The sequence below is a fragment of the Panthera pardus genome, unplaced genomic scaffold, assembly GCF_024362965.1.
Source record: "Panthera pardus isolate Hobbes unplaced genomic scaffold, ASM2436296v1 HiC_scaffold_1, whole genome shotgun sequence".
Taxonomy (NCBI): Eukaryota; Metazoa; Chordata; class Mammalia; order Carnivora; family Felidae; genus Panthera; species Panthera pardus.
Window position 1 is genome coordinate 19286603 of NW_026526654.1, and position 21402 is coordinate 19308004.

At 38.3% G+C, this 21402-nt stretch overlaps 1 protein-coding gene across 7 annotated transcripts in view; it reads left to right on the forward strand.

Moving 5' to 3' along the window:
• NALCN (sodium leak channel, non-selective) overlaps positions 1 to 21402 on the forward strand; it is a 317181-nt gene that overhangs the window by 102718 nt on the left and 193061 nt on the right. For all 7 annotated transcript variants that reach the window (XM_053890708.1, XM_053890599.1, XM_053890639.1 and 4 more), the window contains 3 exons: positions 9714 to 9856; positions 9978 to 10082; positions 15923 to 16009. In XM_053890708.1, coding sequence (XP_053746683.1) covers positions 9714 to 9856; positions 9978 to 10082; positions 15923 to 16009 — 335 coding nt within the window. The remainder of the gene's footprint in view (positions 1 to 9713; positions 9857 to 9977; positions 10083 to 15922; positions 16010 to 21402) is intronic.

Consider the following 21402-nt stretch of genomic DNA (forward strand, 5'->3'; position numbering starts at 1 on the left):
TTTTGAGTTTTCTATATATAGTATCATGTCATCTGCAGATAGTGAAGTTTTACTTCTTCCTTATCAACTTGGATGCCTTTTATTTCTTTTTGTTGTCTGATTGCTGTGGCTAGGATTTCCAGTACTATATTGAATAAAAGTTGTGAGAGTGAATATCCTTGTCTTGTTCCTGACCTTATGGGAAAAGCTCTCAGTTTTCCCCCATTAAGGATGATGTTAGTTGTGGGTTTTTTACATATGGCCTTTATTATGTTGAGGTATGTTTCCTCTAGACCTACTTTGTGGAGGGTTTTTATCATGAATGGATGTTGTACTTTGTCAAAAGCTTTTTCTGCTTCTATTGAAATGATCAAATGGTACTTATCCTTTTTTTTTATTGCTGTTATGTATCACGTTATCGATTTGTGAATATTGAATCACCCTTGCATCCCAGGAATAAATCCCACTTGATTTGGTGAATGATTTTTTTAAAGTATTGCTGCATTCAGTTTGCTAGTATTTTGTTGAGGATTTTTGCATCTATGTTCATCAGAGATAGTGACTTGTAGTTCTCTCTTTTGGTGGTATCTTTATATCATTTTGGTGTGAGGGTAATGTCGGCCTCATAGAATAAATTTGGAAGTTTTCCTTTCTTTTCTATTTTTTTAAACATTTTTTAATCTTTATTTTTGAGAGAGAGAGAGAGAGAGAGCAGGGGAGGGGCAGAGACAGAGGGAGACACAGAATCTGAAGCAGGTTCCAGGTTCTGAGCTGTCAGCACAGAGCCTGACACGGAGCTCGACCTCACGAGCTGGGAGATCATGACCTAAGCCTAATTCAGACGCTTAACCGACTGAGACACCCAGATGCCTCCTTTCTTTTCTATTTTTTAGAATGGTTTCAGAAGAAAAAAAACAGGATAGTTTCAGAAGAATAGGTATTCTTTAAATGTTTGTTAGAATTCGCCAGCATCTTCTTATATTTAGTTTTATATTACCATATAACTTTTTAAGTTTTTTATTGTAAATCAGGGAAATTTTATATTTATCATAGCACAGATAAGAACTTTATTCTTAGTTAAAGCCATATGTTATTTGTATTTCTTATATCATATTTATTGTAAATTACATTTGTTTAATATCACTCAACAATCTTACTTCCTTTGCATGTAGACCTGATTCAATATTAACATGCCTTTATGAGCAAAAATGTCAAATTATTTATTTACAATTTTGGCTGATCTTTTGATCCTATGCTTACTTTACAATTCAGTCAGCCTTCCTATTAAAATTGAAACAAATTTTCGCTATTGTGGCTATTCTGAGGTAGATGGACCAGGTTTACCTTAGAGTTAATTCTTATTTTTCATTGCTTATGCATGGTGATACAGAGATGTGAACTATGTGTGTCCCAGAATATGAAGACAAGAAAGTCTTGGTCCTTTTTCCAAATACTGTACTTGATTCTAATTTTGGATTATTATGAAATTCTAATGTCAAAACTATTAACTCACCAAAACTTACATGAAATTCTGGCCTTTTTGCCTTCATTTCTTTTGACTGTCATTTCCAATAAATTTTCAAAGATTGGTGATGAAGCTACAACACTCTAAAAGAAACCATATTTTTGGCATGTATGTATTGCTTCCTTTTTGAGAAAATTAAAAGGTTACTAAATGACATTTATTTAGTGCGTTAGTGGTGACCAACACGTATCATCATTATTATATTCTATTTATGGGGAGCTGAGGCCCAGAATGGTTAACTGGCTGATACTGTGTCAGTAGATAAGAAGTAGTGGACAATTTGAATGTTACGGAAGATAACTAAAAGCTAATTGTGGCTAAGTGTAGTTTTTTTAAGTTAACTAACAGGAAGTAACTTCAAAGAAGTTCTTTCGATCTGAAGTCAAATCTCCTCAAAGGCAGAAGGTAACCAGTACCTGTCATGACCTCTCCTCTGCTGCTTTCATTCCCAGCCTACATGGAAATGGCCCAGCCCCAGAGGCAGGGAGTGTTTTCATTGGCACATGGACTAAGCGCTCTTGGAACTGTTTTACTCTAATACCCGAACTTTCCTGCCAATGTCAGCATCCGGCCTTGTCAACACTTCTTTTTCCATTTGTGAATACCATAGTATTAAAGCTTTCACCTCTCCTTTTCTAGAAGTGTTTTACATTTAGAACTTGGAAGTGTAGAAATTTTCTACATCTGAAGAAATACATTTCAAGTAAGAATCTTTATTACTTACTTAAAAGGTTTAAGTTAGAAAATGTATAGAAACATATACATGTTTTTTTCTATATGGCCTTTGATCTGATTGCAATTTAGTGCTCTGAGTGAGGTTTTAAGGTAATAGATAAAGTGATTTCAGCAGTGAGGCAATGTGGTTCCCAAGAAGTGCTTTACTATAAAAACAAAACAAAACTAAGCTAACATTTACCCCCAAATAAGGTTTATAAATACATTTTAAAACATTTAGAATAAAGAAGTCTTTTTTGTGTTTGCTCCCCGTTCTGGAATAGCAAATAAGAAGTGTTGTTTTGTTTTGCTGTTTTGATGGCCACATGGCAATTCCCAGCCTGAATGTGTGTGTGGATCCTTAGATGAGCATTGGATGAGTTCTGTGCAGATTGTTATAATCATAAGGTCACATCACTCTCTATCAGGTGAAACACTTGAATTAACTATTTTGCATATATATCTTAGTAAAATTAAACATGATCCCAAGGAATATAAAACATTGTTCATAAAGATTTTATTCTTCAGAAAAGTGACATCATTCCAGGTAATTTAATTCTAGCTGGTTTATTGTGCAATAAACATCTGTAATTCAGGATGGACCTTTCTTGCTAATGCTGGTCTGCTGACTTGATTCACATGTCATGTATGTGGATACATTCAGCTTTAGTGACAAAGCTTTATTAGGTTGAATCCAGATGTCCACTATAAGAATACATATCTCTCATTGGTGTTTGCTTTTATGATAACCACTGTTGGGTAAAATGTATTACCACCACAGGTCCCACTACCAGGATTCGAGTGTGCAATTCTTGTGAAGAGGTAAATGGTATGCGGCTGTTTGGTGGGAGAAAGACATATAGAACGTTGCAGTGAAGCTCACAGCTGAGCCTTGGCTAAAATGTTTAAATGTGTCCTTAAAATGTGCAGGAGAAAGTTTATCCCTGGGAGTGGGGAAATTGCCAGAGGTGAAACAAACAGAGAGCTAGCCAAAACATAAAGGATTTCAGAGTAGATTCTGTGGTCAAAGGTGACCCCAAGCTACAAGTTGTAGTTGAATTAGAGAAGCCACCGTGCGGTTTGAAATTCGGTCATGGCTGCTTAGATCCCACTGTTGAGACCTACCCACACATGTCACGTGCTGTTTAGCAGCCTTCTGTTTGACACCCTGCTTCATGGTCCCCACAGCCCAGAGTTGTGAACATAGACTACAGATGTGTCCGTTTTCTTCTGTGTCTGTGAATATAACGAATGCCTTCTTCAGACGTAAAATCTGAAAAACGTGTAAAACGTGTGTTTGTGATTTGTTTTGGAATAATTCAGGAAGGGCCACTACAATCTTTGGTGAGGAAGATTTTGTGCCATTTATTTCATTCAAAATATGTGATTTTTCTTTATAAAACTTAATTAATATATACTTGTAATATCTCATTCTGCAAACTAAAATATTCCCCCCCAGGCTACATGTGTGTACAGTCATCTTATAAAATTGCAGGAAATCAAAAAAAAAAAAAATAAGATTTTCTTCCAACAGAAAACTCATTAATATTAATGTACTGGTACTATTGAGCTATCCACCGTGTGGCAAATACTTTATATAAACAAATGATGTCTTAGGATCTAGGCTTTTAGCCTTCAGAAATCTGTAGAGATGAATAAAATGTCAAATTCAAATGTAGACTATTGTAAATATAGTCCAGAAATGCATTTTTAGGTCTCTCCTTTGGCCTCAAATTGTTTAACCTCCAAACCGTTCATAATAAGCCAAGGAGAAATTTGAGAAACCTCACAAGTGTTCCATTTTTCCCTGTGTCAAGAGAAGAACTTCAATTTGATTCAAAATACTTAATAAATACAAATCATATGCAAGGCCCAGAGCTAGGCACTGTAGGGCAAAGCTACAGAATCAAAAAGACTGTCAAGTTAGAAGAGTTGTTCTCAACCAGGGGCGATTCAGCCCACCAAGGGCTACTGGGCAATGTCTGAAAGCATTTCCGGTTTCACAACTTGGGGGTTGAGAGTGCTTTTGGAATCTAGTGGGTAGAGGTCAGGATGCTATAGTGCACAGAACAGGCCCCCAAATTATTTAGCCCCAAATGTCACTGGTGCCAAAGTTGAGGAACCCTGGGTGAGAGTGTCAACTAAGCCAGTGAGTGACACTTGAGGAATTAAAACAAACAAAAAAACAAAACAAACAAACAAACAAACAAACAAACAAAAACCCAGTGAATTCTACCTCAGTTCAAACTGACAGGACAACTTACCTTTGAGTGACTTCAGTCAATTCCCCCCTTAAGCTATGCAAAGCCCTTCTTTTCTATTACTTTTGTGGTTTATTAAGAATATCATTCTATGGAGCAATTCTAGAGTTTAAAAAAACAATTTAATTGGAGAGCAAGTTATATGAATGCAAACACGACAAAACAAATGAGCACCAATGAGCACAATCCATCTTGAACAAGTTGTATTTTTAGTAATGGAAACATGCAAAGATCAAGCTCTTTATGTGTGTTTACTTATTGGACCACCTTCCAGGACTGTATATTTAGTCATTGCAACTGTAGTTGATCAAATAAGCATCCTTTGGGGGTCTAGGATGGTGATTCTATCCCTCCACAGTTAAATATACTGGTTAAGAGCAGATTATTGAGGCACTTTTTGATCACAAACATTCAAATGTAGTGGTAGAGAAGCATGTAACTTTCTTTTCCCTCCCAACTGAAGGGGATGCTCAAACTGGATTATAGTAGAGGAAAACTCAATCAGCTGATGTCCAAAGAGTGAGATCCTACCAAAGGCAGCCAGAGGAACAGAAAGAGCAACTTAAAATAAGTTTGAAGGAAACTGATGTTCTTGAATAACAAAAATACCATCACTGTGCCCTCCAAAAGTGAGAGTCTGAGCCTGGTGGGAAATGAAGCCAGACAATCAGGTCAGTTTCATCAAAAGTACAGCAGGTTGAGAATGTTAAAGGACCAGATAAGAAAATAAGTATCTGTAGCAGGATTGTAGAAGGAGGGATGATTCACTCTGGAAGAGAAGGGACCACTTCCAGACTCCTGTAGCTTGCTATGGTTTGCAAAACCGAGAGCACATTCCAGAGGGACCGAGCCAGAGCCAACATCCAATGGGATGGGTTGTCAGACCTGGAATGGGGCTGCCTCAAGAGGTTCTGTGTTCTCTATCACTGGAGGGATTAAAATTCAGGAACATTTCCCCAAGGATCCTAACAGTGAGAGAGAGGATGGAATGGATGGTCCTAAAAGGAACTTTCTGGGTTCTTTTGGGAATTTTGAATATGAAGGTAAAGGTTATTGTCCAGACTAAAGCCTGATGTATTTACTTATTCAACTGTCTCAAGCTTACATCACCAACTCTAACTCCCCCCCCCCTTTTATTTTCACAATGGATTGGGTATCACCATCATTAGAATAGCATCACATATATTTTGGGTTTGAAGAGGAGTCTAATGGTGGGACCCCAGGTTAGTAGCTTATTATTATTTGTCACCACAGTTTTGTGGCCCTGTTCTTTGAAAGTTGAATGACTCCATGGTATTTTGTAACCTATGACTAGAATAAACAATAGGCAATATTCCCAGGAGACAGTCAATTCATCACTTTTTTTAATGGAAAAAGAGTCAGCAGAAGACAGCCAAGCAATAAATGTAATATCAAAGATAGTCAAAACAAAGGAAATATAATTTTGTTCAGAACTAGAAAAAAAATCCACTGCTATGTCTCAATATATATAGCCTATAGCAAGTTCCCAGGAACTTATTTTCCAAATATAGACTAATAGGTCTTCTTATCCACTAAATTCAAACCATCAGTGAAAGAGGTCAGGAAAGGTGCATGAAATTAGGAGGATTGATGAGCTGAGTGTCGTTGTGATTTTATTTCTTATACAACTTGAATTTATGCTTTGAGAATTTGGAGGCTAAGAAAGTGGTACAATTCCAATAACTTCACAGAGATATTTTTGGAGCAGGCCACAATGTTCTCCAGTAAGAGAATGCATTCTATCCCCACATGCTATTGTAGAATCATTATTCATTTAACAAAATGTGGTCTTTTCAGGTAGCAAGTTTAGTTCTATAGTTAAAATGGACTTAAAATATTCTGGAATATATCTAGAAAATATTTTGTATATATAAAATACAATATTTTCTAGAAATTTTCCATGGTGGCACAAACAATACAGGAAGACTTTCTTGTTTATATGTAGTGTGGACTTTGAAATTTGCATACGTGTATGTGTTTTAAGTGAATTTTGAAAGTCAGCAAAACATAAAGTCAATCATAAAATTATCCCCTTTGCTTCCAAATTGTGCAATAATCACAGTGAGGAAGAATTAATTTTTTTAAAAAAGCAAATATTTGAGAAAAGCCTTCGTGTCTTAATACCATGATAATGGCTTCATTTATCAACAATTGAGTGCTCATCAATGCCAGGTACAGAAGTGAAAGAGTTTTAACTTACAGTGCTCGCCAAGTTAGTCAGCTAGTCAGTGCTAGTGAGGGAGATAAACTAGGCAGCAGGAGTAAGTGTGATAGGAGACACAGGTGCACGCAGGACTCCTTGGGAGATCTGAGAACCCAGTGTGGCCTGAAGGCAATGGAGGTGAGTTGGGCTGGATAAGAGCTGCACTGGACTCCGCTAAGCACACCAGAGACAAGCACCAGGAGGCACCAGAGAGCAGCATGTGTGAGCTAGGTACCTTTGGCTTCTTCCCCAGCGTTGTTCACTTCCCAGAGAAAATAAGATGTTCATAAACTCCATTTTTGTCAGTTTAAATGTTGAACAATTGGAAAATCTTTCCAATGGATTTTCTTTTCGTACACTTTGCAAAGTCAGCAGCAGAAAAGTGATGAGGAAGGTCCTATCCAAATGCCTTCGCTTCTACAACTGATAGGTGCATCCTCCCAGCCTTTGACCCAGGGGAGTTCACTTCCTCAACAGTCAGCATTGTTCTGGGAAGTGTTTTAGCTACATTTTCACAAATGTCTGATCTCTTTGTATCAACAAATGCTGCTCTTTGAGCCGCATGGTGGGTTTCTACTTCTTTCCCTTTGTGTGTGTGTCAAATTAGAAAAAATGAAGGAAACTCTTTGAGATAAGAACATACTGTTATTTTTACTTACTTTCAAATAGCATCTTCCCTGTAGATTTAATATTGAAGGACCTGGACAAATAGAAGAAGGATAATTCAGTGTTCCTCTCAAATGTAGTCTTACATTGACAGTCCTCATATTTTACCTGTAAATCTCAATTGGTAAAACTATTAGGCTTTGCTAGTTACTCATAATGGATTTCTTGTAGTCACATTTCTGTTGTAGTTCAAGTAACTAGAAGAAAATATGGAACATAAATTACTTGTTTTATGTGAAAATTGTCTTTCGTATGCAGTCCACAAAAGCAAATATTTTGGACATTTTTAGTATTTATGAGTCATTAATGAAAAGAATCATTTCTGTTTTTCTATTGGCATTTTATTTTTTGTGCATGCTTTTCTTCCCTGAATCTTACCCTTAAAAATCATCTGCCTGTATGATTTTCTCAGTATGCTACAACCTTAGCCACCATAGTCCCTCAGGAAAAAAAATGGACTTCATTCAAATTAAGGTTGGTAGGAGAAAATACGCTCTTTGGAAAGTCCCAGTCTTGAGCAAGAGAAAATATAAGTAAGACAGTAAAGATGAAAAGAGTTTAAAAGACTTGGTAACTGATGGTGTGGCCTCAGTTTCTGCTTCTGTCATTTTCTACCCCAGGCAAATTCATTATCCAGTGACCTTCAGTTTCCTTTTCTGTAAAAGGATGTGATGGATAATACCAGCTCTTATACACACCTACCCATCTACTTGCCTAATTAGACACAGGTTTTCCTGAGCATTTAAATAGGTAAAAGAACCTTAAAACGAAGTAGGATTTACAAATACTAGTTGTTATGGCAACAACTTTCCAATGCACAAAATATGATTCTATGACGTTATATTTTATATACAGTACTTAGCATAATAGGCATTCTCTCAATGAGTATTTGCTTTCCTTCTTTCTCTCAGCTTTTCTTTCAAGGCTGCATATGTCCCATTTGTCTCCATTTACCACAAGGCTTTCTGTTGTCCTGCATGCTTTGGTCCATTGATGCTCTAATTATTCTTCCCTCATTCACAGGCTCAGAGAGGCAGGTGGCCATCAGCCAACTTCAGTAACCCTCTTCTTAGTTTGGACATCTGATTGTACAAAGAGTCTAGTTTTAAATTTCTGTGCAATTAGAACATAGATGGGTGGATATTGGTTTTATATCCCATAATACTTAATCCATTTATACCAATGGCGTTTATTGGGGTGCAAATGTTCACCAGTGTTGTGAATAACAATATGCATCATGTGTGTTTTACAAACAACTTTAACTCAGTACCATACTTTTTACTTATGTGTTTTCTCACAAAATACTATTAAGCAACTATTTTCAATGTTTACAATAATAGTACCTAAAATTTATTACGTGTCCACTGTGTGTCAGTGTTTTACAGAAAGGAAATTATCTTCACCACACTAGGAGCTATTATTTATGCATTTTACAGATGGGGAAAACAAACCACAGAAAAGATGTCGGGAGGCAAGGTACCATCACAGTTGGTATCATCACAGAGCCTCTTTCCAGAATGACTGGATTAATTCAAGTTCCCCTATTATTATTTGTGCACCCTTAGGTAAATTACTTACTCTTTCTGTGCCTTAGTTTTCCCATCTATAAACTGGGGAAATAATAACACATCCCTCATAATGTCATGAAAGGCAAACACTGTCTTTCCCCTGAATGGCATTTTAGGTTCTCTTCACTACAGCAAAAATCTGTCTGTATATTGTTCGCTCCTCTTTCTTTCCATCATCAATAGTATTTTCAATGAGACAATTCTCCCAGAAGTGGAGATACAGAGTGCTATTTGATGATTTATTGCCTTACATTTCGGTGTTCAGTAAACACAATGGAATCCAAAGACAGGCTCCGTCACATTAATTTTTGGAGCCTAAGGTACTTTAGTGTCCCTATGGGAAAGTGACTTCAGATGAAACCCAGTTCTCAAATTTATTTCATTTTGGCTAAAACCATAACAAGTGCTTTCAGCACACTGAAAGTGTTAAGCCCCAAATGGCAAGCTGGTACTGCACACATTATTTTTTATTATAGCTTACTTGGTTTGAGGGTTCCTTTCCTTTTCCACGCTCTTAGATGCATTTAACAGGGACAGATATAACATAAAGTTATTTTATTGCTAATGAAAGGGCCCTGGCCTGAAGTCAGAAACAACTTTGTCAAAATCCTAAGAATAAGAACAATAAAATAAATTGCATGCTATTTGAGTCCCTTTAGAAGAGCTTTTGTCATTGAGAAAATGAGTGTGGATAAATATCGATTGTTTTTTCTCAAAAGCGTTTCCCCATTTCCAAAGCCCGTTGTAAGTCCGTGCGCTCTCCTGTGTCCCCACAGGCACCAGCATATTCACCGTCTATGAGGCTGCATCCCAGGAGGGCTGGGTATTCCTCATGTACAGAGCCATTGACAGCTTCCCCCGCTGGCGGTCCTACTTCTACTTCATCACGCTCATATTCTTCCTGGCCTGGCTTGTGAAGGTACCATAGAAACTGGCCCCAGTGGAATCTGTCTGCCCCCCGCCCCCCACAGCCTCTGATGATGTTTTATTTGCTTTTCGTTGCCCTACACTTTCTCATCCGGGTCGGGATTTTCTTTCAGAACGTGTTCATTGCTGTCATCATTGAAACATTTGCAGAAATCAGGGTACAGTTTCAGCAGATGTGGGGATCGAGAAGCAGCACCACTTCAACGGCCACCACACAGGTACCCATGGGGGGTGATGTCCTTTCCCCGCTGGAACGCAGGCACACCCTCAGTGGGCCCTGAGGGAACGTGGGAAAGCCCTGGGATAAGTGCCTTCTGCAGTCAGACCCACCGAGGGAGCTATTCAGCAATGCCCGTGCACAGGCCCAAACCCAGAGCAACCACATCAGCTTTTCTGGGTGATAGGGTGAGGGTACCTATGGTTTCATCAGCTCCGTGGGTGGGTTTGGCACAAAACCCACATTTACTATATACCTTTGATTTCATTTGGTCATTACAAGTCTTCAGAGAGCTTGCAGATAAAAGTGGAAATGGTAGAATTTCCCGTTTTTAAAAATATTTATTCATGTGATCGAAAACCAATATGATGGACTTTATATATGGGATTCGAATTTTTTTTGGAACGGGAAATATGTTTCATTCAGACCGATCCAATCACAGTATAGTAAATTATGAAGAATACCTCATAATGCATATCTGATTTTTGAGGAATCATTACATATTCAGAAGGGGAGCCCTATGCTCCCGAGAAATTGGGAGTGCCCTAGAATTTGGTTAAAAGCTTCAGGGCAATTATTAACTAGGAGGGTAGTCCAGATCCTATGTCTTTGTTTTTAATTTTGGCTTTGTTTTGTGTGTGGATTTGGGGAGGGGGTAGTTTTTTTGTGTGTGTTTAGAAAGAGGAAGGGATGGGATGCCTGGGTGGCTCAGTCGGTTCAGCATCCAACTCTTGATTTCAGCTCAGGTCATGAGCTCACATTTGTGAGACCGAGCTCTGCATCAGGCTCTGTGCTGACAGTGCGGGGCCTGCTTGGGATTCTCTCTCTCCCTCTTTCTCTGCCTCTGACCCACTCACTCACACACTCTCTGTCACTCTTTCTCTCTCTTAAAATAAATAAATAAACTTAAAAAAAAGAAAAAGGAAGGGAAGGTTTATATGTCTTAGTCTAGTTTGAATCTTTATATAAGAGAAAGAAAATAAAAGTTCTTGAATCAAGCATGAAATTATTTTGATGCTCATGACTACTATTTTAATATTAAATTGTAAGATAAATTTAATGTAACATTGTAAATCATTATACAAGTCTGTGGACAAAGGTATTTGTGAAACCTCCAAGGTACAAATCTGGCTTTGAAAAGCTTCAAATTGAGCTTTTATGAATTACATGCTAAAATGCTATTAAACATGCTATTATTTGGAAAAGCCTCAAGCAGCATCTTTACGGTGTTGTGAAGGTTTGAACTGACTAGCCAATTCATTATAGATGAAATAGTATTAATACTATTCAATTTTGGCAGACAATTATTCAAACTTTTATGAAAGATTTTTTTAATGTTATATAGGTTATATCACAGATGTAAAAAAAAAAGCACATCTAGTTTTTATTTCTTCTGTCATCTCTTCTAGGGAACTATGAAATATAATAAAGTTCAAGGTCCACTCTGGCTTGTCTTTTAAGTCAGGTGACAACGTCTGGAAGGTGTGTTTTCTGCTCTAAGACGTTGAGAACTAAATAGAGCATAAAGCTAAGAACTCAGCGCAGAATTTGCATTCAGTATTCTTAAGAGATGACCTAAAATAAAATGACTTTAAAACCACATTATGCTTATTAAGTAACTCTTATTTATAAAGCCACAGCTGGAAAAGTCGTGTTTGGAAGCTCCACCAAATCAGCTAGCAGTTCTAATAGAAAGTGAAATGGGAAGGGACTTTGAACAAAGTTGTGCAAAATGGTTTTGATGCAAAATTATACCTAATCAGGAGGAATAAATTGGTAATTCAGAGGTAATGCGTCTAGGTATTCAGCAGAGGTAATCACACAGAGAATCCTGAAAAACCTTCATTAAGAGAAATGCTGTGGCAGAGGACCCGGTTGCTAGGCAACCAGAGCTCCTGCAGCAGCCTCGGGAAACATCAGTTGGGCTGCCTGGCAACAGGCTGCAGGCCCCGCCCAGCCCCTCGCCAGCCAGGAGGCAAGTGGCTCAGATGCTTTTGTGTCTGAGGAGAGGAGGGACATCATTTCCTGCGATTCTGTTACATTTGCAAAATCTGGCAGAACTCTGTGCACAAGGACTTTACGTGGAATAGTTGTAAAAACTAAATCATTGGGGCACCTGGGTGGCTCGGTCGGTTGAGCGTCCACCTCCGCTTAGGTCATGATATCGTGGTCTGTGCGTTCGAGCCCCGCGTCGGGCTCTGTGCTGACAGCTCGGGGCCTGGAGCCTGCTTCAGACTGTGTGTTTCTCTCTCTCTGTCTCTCTGTCTGCCCCTCCTCCACTTATGCTCTGGCTCTCTCTCTGTCAAAAATAAAATAAAACATTAAAAAAAAATTTTTTAACTACATCATTAGTTTATAATTCTAATAAAACAGACAGGCATTAAGAGAATAAAACAAAGATGGCTATTGTATTGCAAAGCACACAGCTTTGCGGACCTGGAGCCACTTCCTGCCATTCTCTAATATGTGGAACATATGCAGTGGTTCTGTGTAACTTATCCTCACAGAAGGGCTAAGAGGATCTCAGGCTTAGTGCACTTGTTGGTGTCTTTGGGTCCCTTGACTTTTCAAGAGCATTGGTGTTGAGAAAGAAAATTATACATATTAATGTAATGAGGAGGGGGCTTTCTGATATCTTAGTTCAAGAGGACTTGCCTCTGATGTGGACCGTACAGAGGCAAAATAGAACCAGGTGATGAGAACTGAATGGGTTTGTTTTGTTGTTGTTGTTGTTGTTGTTGTTTTTATTAACAAAGCAGTCTGCTTTCGACTCACAGCATAGAAACAAATTACGGAAAAAAATAGTGCCAAAGGACTTGTGGAGAGACTGTAATATAACATGTCACAGGAAAACAAAGAGAAAATGATGTGGAAAATTTCAGAGGAGTAATCATTAGTTTGTCTGAGCTCTGATGAAGATGATGGCTTTCATACTTGCACAATTATTAGCCGTGGGTCACGGTGGCCCCATGCTCAGCTGTGTGTTGGGTTAAAGGTCAGGAAACCCATAGGTCTGTGATATAACAGCACGTGCATAGGTCCACAGTAGTGTGGGTGTATCGTCCCAGAGCTGGATGCTGGGATGCACACAGTGCTAGTAGGAAACATCCTGAGCTTAGCTGCTCTCCATCCCAGGCCTCTGTTCTCATGCCTTAGCTGCTTCACCTCAGCGCCTGTCACCAGTCACCAGTCATGTGGTCTTCCGATTACGCTGATTCATGGTGGATATAAGCTTGTTTCACTTTGCCTGGAGGAGAACGAAACTGTTAAGCTTGAAGGCCACACAAGGCTACATTTGTGTTATGCGTGCTCAAAAAACACTCGAGCTAGGCTCTGGCAATTAACGTGTACCTAACCTTTATGTACGAATTATAGTTCCCTAGGGTCATACTGAGGGATATGGAGGGACAACTGGCAGCTCAGGACTCGAGCCCTGAGGGTTCCTGGCTTGGGATGTCCTGTTGTCTAACTCACATAGCTGTCACATTAACCAATCTAAATGTTGTTTTATAATTCAGGGGACTAAAGACAAATGGAACCTTGGACATGTCTGAATTTCCTTCACTTCATTTTATACAAAGGGGTGACCTTGAGAGAACACTTTTACTAACAATTAAATTGATTAATTTGATTTTGGTCAGCTGGAAAAAAAATAATTTAACAGAGAAAACTAGTCTGCTACTGATCAAAGCAAATCTATGCCCCAGGGATCCTTTGTGTCATGATAAGAGACCATAGGCTGCACATACAGAAGATTTTTAGCTAGTGACTGACAGGATTGCTTTTGTCTTTTCTCCTTAAAAGGAGACACCCAGAATTTTGACGGGAACTTTAAAAGACACCGTAAAAGGTTTGCATTTCAACCAATGTATGTAGTCTCAGAATGAGCCTATTCATGGGGATATGCTTGCTTCTACCACTAAGAATACCTTTCAAAATTCATTCTAAAGGGAATCAGAATCCTGTACACGGACACCTGAGCGAAGCAATTTGTAACTTCCATCTTTGATCAAAGAATCTTTGGGTAAATGTGCACCCCCATCTTTTCACTTAAAAATACACCTGTGGTATATAGACAGATGGTAGCTATCCTTGGGGTGAACATAGCATAATGTAAAAATAAATCAGGGTACTGTTTCATGGGATAATTAAATTGAGCATATGTGGAACAATATTTTGTAGGATGTCCTATGAAAGGTGCTCTCTGTATATGTTTTAAAGTTCAAAATAAGTAGCATACTTGGCAAAAAGCCCCCATGCAGTCTTTGAAAAGTATTGATTCTAGGACATAAACAACTGATGCACCATTTTCTGAGTTGCAGGATGGCATTGTAGAGAATTCTCAATTCAACGATTAAAAAAAGTTTTCTTTTTTTTAAAAATATTTTTAGTGTTTATCTATTTTTAAGAGAGAGGGAGAGAGACAGAGTGTGAGCGGGGAAGGGGCAGAGAAAGAAGGAGACGCAGAATTCAAAACAGGCTCCAGGCTCCAAGCTGTCAGCACAGACCCTGATGTGGGGCTTGAATCCATGTACGGTGAGATCAGGACCTGAGCCCAAGTTGGACGCTTAACCAACTGAACCACACAGGCACCCCTAGAAAAACTGTTGTTTGGTAAATACATATATGGTCTGTGAATTTTGGCACTTGTCCCTGACTATGTCACTTATTTTATAGAGGGAAAGTTGTCTTTCTGCAAATGATCTGCTCCCAGGAATCTTAGGTATGGGATCTTTGCATAGGCTAATATTTCCATCGATAATTACCCTTTTGAACACAGACTAACACAAGGACATGAATAAGTATGGCAAAGGAAATGTCTACTTACATGTGTGAAACTATGGCCTTGGGCAGGGAAAAAAAAAAAAAAACTAGCTTATAGTTAGTGTCTTAGAAAAATAAAAATCGTTAATCCCAACTTACCTCACTGCCAACCACACCCCTCCCGCTACACACAAACCCATAAGGAATTGGAAAGAAAATTTACTAGTGGGGAAATAGTGGGCAGTGTCTTCCCACTGGCTGTAATAATGATGGATGACTAATCTTTGAGGTAGTAGAATGTGCAGTAAGATAATAAACTAGGCAGCCAACAATCCAGATACCCAATTCAATAAATATCAGATTTTAGTATCCTGTACCATTCTGGATTTCATCACTTATGTATTTTAAGGCAAAAGAAACTACTTTTCCCTTCATAAATATGTACATAAAATTCTGCTGAGCAGATTAATTTGGCCTAGTTAAAATAATTTCACAGAGTCTAAGTGATATGTCAGTCTCCTACCATTAAAATAACACCAGCCTTATTCCCTGTGCCACATGCATACATCTTATATTATTTATCCAGAGAATATTTTTCTGTTGGCTCAGTGAGAAATGTCCACTAAATAAAGATAAAAACTTACAGCTCCTAGTAAAAATCACACCGGACATAATGCTTGGGAATTCTCATTTTCATTTTCTTCCAGGTCTAATAATCTAATAATGTAATAATCGATAACCAATCTAATGGGGATAAAATGCCTACTTTAAAGTCTATTCAAGAAGAATATTTGGGCAATTATATGCCAAGGATGTATAAAGCAGAAAGGACCTGATGCATAGCAAGGGCTCAATAAATTCAGGCTAGCGATTACCATCATTCTCATTATGATTATTATTCACTTAAGTTTTCAGTGTTCAAATGAACATAATTGGAATGACTCATGTTCTAAATATAAATCCATAAAAAGACACATCTTTGATAACATAAAAAATGTAAGCGCTGGAGACATAAAGTAGGAGTTCTCAATGTTCCATATTAAGTGTCTCTGACTCATCTCCTTCTTTGTCTTGAAGATGTTCCATGAAGACGCTGCTGGTGGATGGCAGCTGGTAGCCGTGGATGTCAACAAGCCCCAGGGACGCGCCCCAGCCTGCCTCCAGGTGCAGTAAATACCATTTTTAAACTCATGCAGCAGAGTTCTTTGACTTTTATCCAAGGAAATCCCTGGCTCTCCGAACTCTATGTCTGTCCAAATTTATGGTCCTGGAGTCAGGGACAGTATTTTGCTCCATCCCGGATGGTATTTTCCCAGGATCTACCTATTTTTTTCCTAAGATACACAGCAAGGATTTGGTAAATTTCAAGCAAATGAATGCACACAGGTAGTGCTAGCATTCCAACAGCATTAAATCAGTGAAATATTCTGTTGTCATATTAAATGATGTAAAAATATTCTTCTACAAAGGCCTGAATTGCTTACATGAGGGTGGTCACAATCACAATCCACTTAACTGAGTACCTTCCCAAGGAACTGGGAAGGAATATTTTTAATAGGTAGCTTATTCTGCATCTGCAAGCTGTCTGAGCAACGGGACATAATAAAGGCGCTTCCTTAACAAACTGCACCTGCTGCAGACGAGGCTCTGGGATGGCGGGTGGATCCTAGGGCCTTGGGAAGCCATCAGGGGACCTCCCATCGGGTTTCTGGTCTGTGGATGTTTTGGACTTATCCTCTACGCTGATCTCTTCATAAAGCCCAATAAACTCCTTTTCCTTGGTGGACTGCCCTGGCATCTTCTCTTGCTTTGTTCTCCCTCTCTCCCTCCAAATGTCAGTAATTCGTGTTCAAAACATATCACCTTTCCAAAAGTGGGATCCTTACCACCCCACTGCATTTTCACTTAGTCCATTTCCTTACTCTTTAAGGGTGAAGAGTCAAACCACATCATCCCGGGGAGAGGGAATTGATTCTTCCTCCTGTGGAATTTGATTCTCTTCACTGTCTTTTGTTTTCAGTTACAAATCCTTTTCTTACAAGGGGCTGCTTTTGTAGTTCTTTACATCCCTCCCCGTAAATCAGGGAAGGGTTTTTCATCTGCTTCAGGATAAGAACACGCTTTTCTTTCTTTTTGGATCATACTCTAGGTGCGGATTAGAGATTGATACATTTCAAAGATTGATACATAACATAAGCAAAGTATTGTACTTTGGACCATTACTGTGGCGTTTAACCATATAGTTAAATTTTTTCTATCAGTTAAAAGAATGAAGAGGAAAAGAGGAAACATTTGTAAGGAGTATTGATAAGACCTAATATTATTTTGTGGCTTCTTTCTGTTGTATATTGGATGGTGCTAATAATTTAACTCCTACGACTGTGTCTGGTACTGCCATTGCTACTGACAGTAATGGCAATGACAGCATGGTAGTCGTAGCTTCTTGCCTAAAAAGTTACTCAGTAATCAGTCATCAGCTGATAATTAGTGGCACTAAGATAGTCCTGCTTTCTTGGAGATTACTTCCGGGTGGGTGGAGAAAAACCAGCGTCTAAAGAGCAATTACAAGAGCAATGAGGATTTTATTTATTTATTGTTTCAATATATGAAATTTATTGTCAAATTGGTTTCCATGCAACACCCAGTGCTCATTCCAAAAGGTGCCCTCCTCACTACCCATCACCCACCCTCCCCTCCCTCCCACCCCCCATCAACTCTCAGTTTGTTCTCAGTTTTTAAGAGTCTCTTATGCTTTGGCTCTCTTACACTCTAACCTCTTTTTTTTTTCCTTCCCCTCCCCTATGGGTTTCTGTTAAGTTTCTCAGGATCCACATAAGAATGAAACCATATGGTATCTGTCTTTCTCTGTATGGCTTATTTCACTTAGCATCACACTCTCCAGTTCCATCCACGTTGCTACAAAGGGACATATTTCATTCTTTCTCATGAGCAATGAGGATTTTAAAGAAGTAAAGCAGGATGCTATGGCAATCTACATTTTGGAGTCCTCACTCCTCCTCTGAGAGGTCAAGGAAGGCCCTCACTCGGTATAGCCCAGTGATGGAGAAAGACTGCCATGCTCCCTCAGCCTTTGTAGATGAGGATGTGAGGACCCAGAGGGCCTGGGTGAGCTCCTAAACTTGCACCTCTACCAAACGGAGAGGCCCTGGGTACACCTGGGTCTTCCGGCTCCTAGCTCCTGGGTCTTCTGGCTCCTAGCTCCATGCTGTATCCAAGGGAGAAAAATATGCCAAGGAAACGTTAAGTTTGTAGTAGAAATAAACTATCAGGCCAGCCATGAGTACCAAATCAAAGTCTTACAGGGGCCCTGAATACGCTGCTTAAAATGTATTAAATACTTGTTGAGTAGATGTGTCAAGGTTGCAGTCTGGATTGAGAAAGCAAGTTATTAGCCTCCTTATCACAGAAATTTGAGATGGCAAGAGATAAATGGCCAGGAGAGTGTAATGAAAGAACAGCACTGTGCATGGATATAGGAAAATAAAGGTCAGTGAAGAGGTGGGTAAATGTTAGGCTAGAAGTATGTCGATGTTGGATCCAAGAGACCTGCATATTAGACATCTTTGTGAATATGGTGGCATGTTTGATAGGTTTTATGAATAATGACACATGTGGTTTGAAGTGAAGGTGAATAAATTCTGACATTTCAATATGAAGAAAGTTCCACTGAGCTCAGCTTTACATGTTTGGTCCAAAATCAAGCTTTCTAGAAGAGTGTACCTGAAAGAGTACAAATGAAAAGTGGGATGGCCAAGGGATCGATGGGTCTGAGTGGAAAATAGATTAACCATTCATCATTTAATTAAAAGAGAAAGAAAGAAAAGAATCAAGTCAAGAAAAAAATATTTAAAATAAAATGGCCATGAAATACTCATTGGCTTTTTATTAATGACTAATGCCATCTAAAAACTAGGTAACAAGAAAATTTTCATTGGAATCATCCACTTGCTCCTGCCTGGAATCATAATGATCTCTCACCCTCAAGGACAAACAGTAGAATATATCACTTCTTTTCATTTTTAAAATGGGCAAAATGTGACGTTACATTCTCCTAAAGCATATTTTAAACTATAGGAATGACATTGAAGAATAAGTATTTGCTTTAATTCCTTCCAGCTTATCCTCCATCATCCCTTTCCAGAGGTAGCCTAGAGGTTACCAAGAAAGCCAATTTTTCTACTCCTGCCTTTACACTTTATATCTCTTATAAAATAGCATTTCTGCTTCCATGAGGCTCTGTCGTTTTCATTGTTTCCTCTTTCTAGAACACTCTTCTCTCCCACTTAGAATTCACCTCAAAAGTCACTTCCTTAAGGAAGCCTTCCTCATCCTCAAAGAATACATAGGTTCCCTCATTGTATATTTCCACATGTTATGGGTTTGTCATGATTTTAGTAAAATAAATTAAAATGGTATCATTCATTACTTAAAGTCTGTTTCTCCAACCAGAGATAACTCCATAGCGGTAGGGACCATAACGATCATGGTCACTGCCAGAGCTATTCCTGATACAGGGAAAAGGCTCAATTGGTGTTTACCAAACAAGAGAACAATCAAGTGAAAGAAGGATCTAGAACCTTCTTGGCTTGTGCAAGTATTGATTTGACTTCTCACCTACAAGAAGCTCTATTTGTTCTCTTGGTCTTATTTCTAGGAACCAGAAATTGAGTGGATGATGCCAATAACATTATTTCTATACAATAATTTATTTTTAAGTGTAAAACAAACAATACTTTGGGAGTTGGTTGAAGGCATCTTTCAAAGTTGGATAATGTTGGATGCTTTTGCCAGTGTGTCTCTTCTCAAACATGGTGGCAGTCAGCAGGACCTAGCCATGACTTTGATTATTTCCTACGGCTTACAGGAGTTTTTATCTTCTTCAGCATGTGAAATAAATGGGTCTAAGATTAGAAATGTAGTCTCCTTGTTGGGATGAGCACTGGGTGTTATATGTAGGAGATGAATCACTGGAATCTACTCCTGAAATCATTATAGCATTACATGCTAACTAACTTGGATGTAAGTCAAAACAAACAAACAAAAAAACCAAAACCAAAAACAAAAACAAAAAGACAGAAAAGAAATGTACTCTTACTCAGGAATAACATAGTTGTAAAGAACCAAAACCATTCCTATGTTAACAAAAAAAGTAGAATTTATTGTAATAAAAAATATGAACAGCTGTAATTAATTTGAGTTAGTAATTTGGCCATCATTAAAATAAATCAGAAAAATTAGGTATGGATAAATATTTGAGAGATGGCAGACTGGTCGCCCAGAGTTCCTATTTGAGTATTGAAGAAACCATGGATTTTGTCCTGCGGGTGGAACTTTGTTTGAAACTTTGACTCCAGGTTTTTTTTTTTTTTTTTTGTAATGTTTATTTATTTTGAGAGAGAGAGAGAGAGAGAGAGAGAGAGAGAACAAGCGAGCAGGGAAGGGGCACAGAGAGATAGAGAAAGAGACTGAATCTCAGGCAGGCTCTGCACTGTCAGCCCGAGCCTGATGTGGGGCTCAAACTCAGGAACCGCGAGATCATGACCTGAGACAAAATCAAGAGTCAGGTCAGGCTCTGGGCTGATGGCTCAGAGCCTGGAGCCTGTTTCCGATTCTGTGTCTCCCTCTCTCTCTGCCCCTCCCCCGTTCATGCTCTGTCTCTCTCTGTCCCAAAAATAAATTAAAAAAACGTTGAAAAAAAAAATCAAGAGTCAGGTGCTTAACTGACTGAGTCACCCAGGTGCCCTGATTCCAAGTTTAAAACACAAAATATTTTACCCAGAAACCCATATATCCTACTGCTTTGATAAAATAGATAACTAATGAAATAAGTTATAGTAATAGGATTTTAGTTCACATAGATGGCATAATAGTAAGTAATGCATAAATTTCAATTATTCCTAAACAGCCTTTCCATAAATTCTGTTTTCAAATATTCAAAATTTTAAAACCACCTACCACGTAAATGGAGACTGGCTTGAATGCCTTTATAAGTGAAGGATATTTAAAAACCATATCCGTCCTTGTTTCATGTGACATAGCTTTGGGTTTGCCTACTTTCTTCATTGGTATTATTCCCTATATTTTTATTTTCTATTCTGTTTTCCATATGCTAGTCTACTTTATTGGTATGAACATCTACGTGTATTTCCTGCTAACCATAAGTAATTAAATAATTTAATAAAATAAGATTGATTGATTTGGCTTAATCTTCCCTACTACTGTTCAACTAAATACATAGTAGACTGATCCTTCTGTGATTCTGGGTGTTTGATGTGTAATAGTTTGTCTCTTTGTATGTATGTATGTATGTATGTATCTAAAAGATATATGTGTGTGTATATGTGCATATGTATTCCTGCACTGTAAAAAAATATGTGTGTATTTATGTATATGTATATACAAACAACATAATATGTGTATATACCTGCATGCATGCATATATATGCATACAACATATGCATCTGTATATCTATACATACAATTGTTTTTACATTGCAGAAATAAATCTATTAAGATTTTATATATTCCATTGAGCA